Source organism: Myotis davidii, unplaced genomic scaffold (assembly GCF_000327345.1).
Source record: "Myotis davidii unplaced genomic scaffold, ASM32734v1 scaffold453, whole genome shotgun sequence".
In the NCBI taxonomy this organism is placed as follows: domain Eukaryota; kingdom Metazoa; phylum Chordata; class Mammalia; order Chiroptera; family Vespertilionidae; genus Myotis; species Myotis davidii.
In genome coordinates this window covers 1,684,992-1,688,288 of record NW_006285234.1, presented here as the reverse complement: position 1 = coordinate 1,688,288, position 3,297 = coordinate 1,684,992, and the positions used below count along the sequence as shown (strand labels likewise).

At 44.2% G+C, this 3,297-nt stretch overlaps 1 protein-coding gene across 1 annotated transcript in view; it reads right to left on the bottom strand.

Annotated features, from left to right (window-relative positions):
• The window catches only part of GLG1 (golgi glycoprotein 1), a 57,096-nt gene that overhangs the window by 3,268 nt on the left and 50,531 nt on the right, over nt 1-3,297 (bottom strand). The window contains exons 24-26 of the mRNA XM_006755824.2: nt 2,782-2,889; nt 1,186-1,306; nt 501-607 (exon numbers count right to left, since the gene is read on the bottom strand). Of these exons, the coding sequence (XP_006755887.1) occupies nt 501-607; nt 1,186-1,306; nt 2,782-2,889 (336 nt within the window). The remainder of the gene's footprint in view (nt 1-500; nt 608-1,185; nt 1,307-2,781; nt 2,890-3,297) is intronic.

Here is a 3,297-nt window from a genome sequence, read left to right as displayed (position 1 = left end):
CGGCCAAGTCCGCCTGGGCACCATCCACTTTCACCGGTGTCCTAATGTCTCTCTCCATCCTATGAGCTCCGTGTTCCAGGCTAGCCGAGGGCCGGTCTCACATCCGTATTTTGCTCCTATAGACCGTGCAAAATCAGAAAAACAAGCTACCGCAGGAGTGGCTGATACCTTTCTTTTCTCATGGGCATGATGTCTAGTTTCTCTTTGCACAGCTGGCTTAAGTCACATCCTTCCTTCGGGTGACTCACTTTCCAGTGGTGGACTGTGTGCTCCCTAGGGCAGAAGTAACAGCCCTGGCAAACCCTAGCAGACACAGCCCAATGCAAAGCAAGACGGTTCCAGGCTCATGGACAGCCAAGGAGGCTCAAAGGTACCCTGACAGATTTTTCTAATACTCGTACTGCTGGCCTCACAAGGACTAGAAAACCAGTGAAGTGCCTTGAAGAGCCTGGAAACTGACAGCACAGATGGCCACTTCAGCAGATGCTCTTTGTCATTACCTTCGCTGCGTAACTCCACATCTCAATCCGATCATTGAGGCGTTTCTTGCACTCCGGTTGTAACCTCACCCGCTTGTCCTCCAGGGCCTCCATGAGGCAGGACATTTCTGTGGAAGGAAAGGGTTAAGAACAGTCTGAAACCTACAGAACTGAGAGATTTCGGTAAGGTTGGGGGGAAGGCTATCTAACCACCAGAGACTTCAGATCTGTTGGATGAACAAAGTTAAATCCATTCTAGGAAACCTGACCCAAGATGTAACATGGAGAATGATGATATTTCATTCCCACATGGACTGTCCAGTCTCTCCTAAAACCTCTCTTATATTTACTGGGCACACCTGGCGCAGAAACAACTCCCCACCTGCCCTGGTTCTACCTCACACAAAACCTGTGCACTGAGCCTAATGTGGCCACTGGGGAAACTGACGAAGCTGAAGCTGGACAAGATGGGAAAGAGATCCATGATGGTGGCCTGACTTATGCTTCCCCAAACTCAACTCTCGCAGCTAGGTCCGTTCACACTGAAGATTTATTCCAAAGTTCATTTTGCCACAAAGGCTCTCCGAGGATGTTGTCTGTGGTTGAGCTGCAGCTACAGAACAGAGTAGCTGCACCTACTGTCTCAGGGGGAGTCTTCGCTTCTCCCAAGGCAGTTCAGACAGGGTCAGCGTGTACAGTGACTTACGACGCCCGCGGCCAGGGGTGATGGCTGCGCAGTGGTGTTTGATGTCCAGGGCACAAGCTGTATGAAGAACTGGGTCCACAAAGATGTCTGCTTTGCTTTCCTTCAGCATGTTTAACACCTCCTGGGAAGGGAAGAGCATTGCAGAGAGAGCTTTTGTGGAGACAGTGCATCAGATCTGCTGTCTGCAAATACTTTAGGTACAAAGAAGTCAAGGAGAGAAAGCAGAGACAGGCAGCAATGTGGTGATGATGCAGAGAGTGCAGATTTTTAGTAACCAATTTTTTAAAAAGGATAGTTTATTGATTCTGAGAGAGAGAGGAAGGGAGAGGGAGAGAGAGAAACACCAACGTGAGTGTAACATCAATCTGCTTCCTCCTGCACACCCCATCCTGGGCATATGTCCTGACAGGGAATTGAACCAACAACCTCCTGGTGGATAGGACAATGCCCAATCGAGCCACACTGCCAGGGCATTTTAGCATCCAACAAAATTTAATTCAACAAATATACTTGGGGACCTACCTAGTGAATGAAAAGCTGTTTGCTAAACAAAGCAGAAGATTGTAAGATCAGATTTGTATTTTTGACATTATTATTAAATACTAAATGCTAGTATTCATATTGATGTAATACAATTATTTTGTTACTTTAAGAAGTCAGAAAATGTGAATTCTGAAAATCAGAGTAATACCCTATACGAAAATTCCCAAACAAAAGTAGATGTCTGCAAAATGTTTCACTTTACCTCCATTATCCTCAAAAGGAAAAAATTAATTCACAAAGCATAATGCTACTGCAACAATAATTCTTATTTGAGTTTGAAGAAGTTTTGAACAAGAGACTTATAAGCATAATAGAAGTGAAATCAACTCTGCAAACCCTCCAATTGTATATGATGAAATTATAGGAGGTAAAGACAGGCTGGAAATGATTTGTTAAATAAAAATTAGTTTGCTCTCAATAAAGACCGCGGTTCCTGTAAAACAACAACAATAAAAACAAAAACCCAAAAATAAAACTCAAGTCCCCACACTGGGGATCAAGCCCGCAACCCAGGCATGAGCCCTTGACTGGAATTGAGTCCAGGACCCTTCAGTCCGCAGGCCAACGCTCTATCCACTCAGCCAAACCAGCAGGCCACTGAAACACTTTTAAAAAAAGATAACGCTTTTTTAAAAAAAGGTCAAATTTTCAATTTTGTAGTATGCTGTATGCTTAGTCATATTTTGATAAATTTGTTTTTATGTGATATTTCTGAAATGAATTAAATTTTTAGTTTGGTTTTTATGAATGCAATGCACTTACTGATATATTGGAATTGACATTTTGCTCTGGTATTCCACTCAGAGTGCCCTTTAAACAATGGCCTAGTCATGGAAATGAGACATTCACAAATAATTAGTACATGTGACAGAATATTTAAGTTATAGGCCATTAATGGTCAAGAGTCAAATTAAAGTTTGGTAAGAGAGAACAGCATAGCATTCTGGGAAGGAAGGTTTAGATTTTATCACTAAAACGTGCAGAATATAGCATTAAAGGAAAAAGGGGGAAGAGGAGAGAAAAGCAAGTGGGGGAAGTGATGATGGCGGTTACCCTTTTGCACATGTCTGTTTTGATTTTGAGCAGGTTAACTTTGAGGCACTCCTCCACTTGACCTGTCTGCTCCTGGGCTGCTGCTTCCTCGGCACACAGATTGGAGATCTGTCCAGGAGACACAAAACAAGGCCACCCCACTCTCATCAGAAGCCTCGGTCTCTGAAATGTGCAGATCTGGTGATCCTCCCACACACGTGTCCAGAGCTCCACTCAAACGGATTCCTCCTCCTTCCCCTCCCTCCAGAATGAGATACCAAGCCCCGTTTTTTGTTTTCCTTCACAAGTACTGGCACAGAGTCAAAAAACAGCCAATGTGCATATCCTCATTGCCGTCAACCCTAAGACCTGAGAGACCGTCCCAGGACTGCTCAAGGACTAGCATCAAACATACTTCCTGATTCCACAGGAGGAAGGTCATGCAGCCAAGTTAATATTAAAAGCAAGTGCTTCACATTTCCAGAGGTTCAGGGTCAACCCAGAATCACAACTCAAACACACACACACACACACACA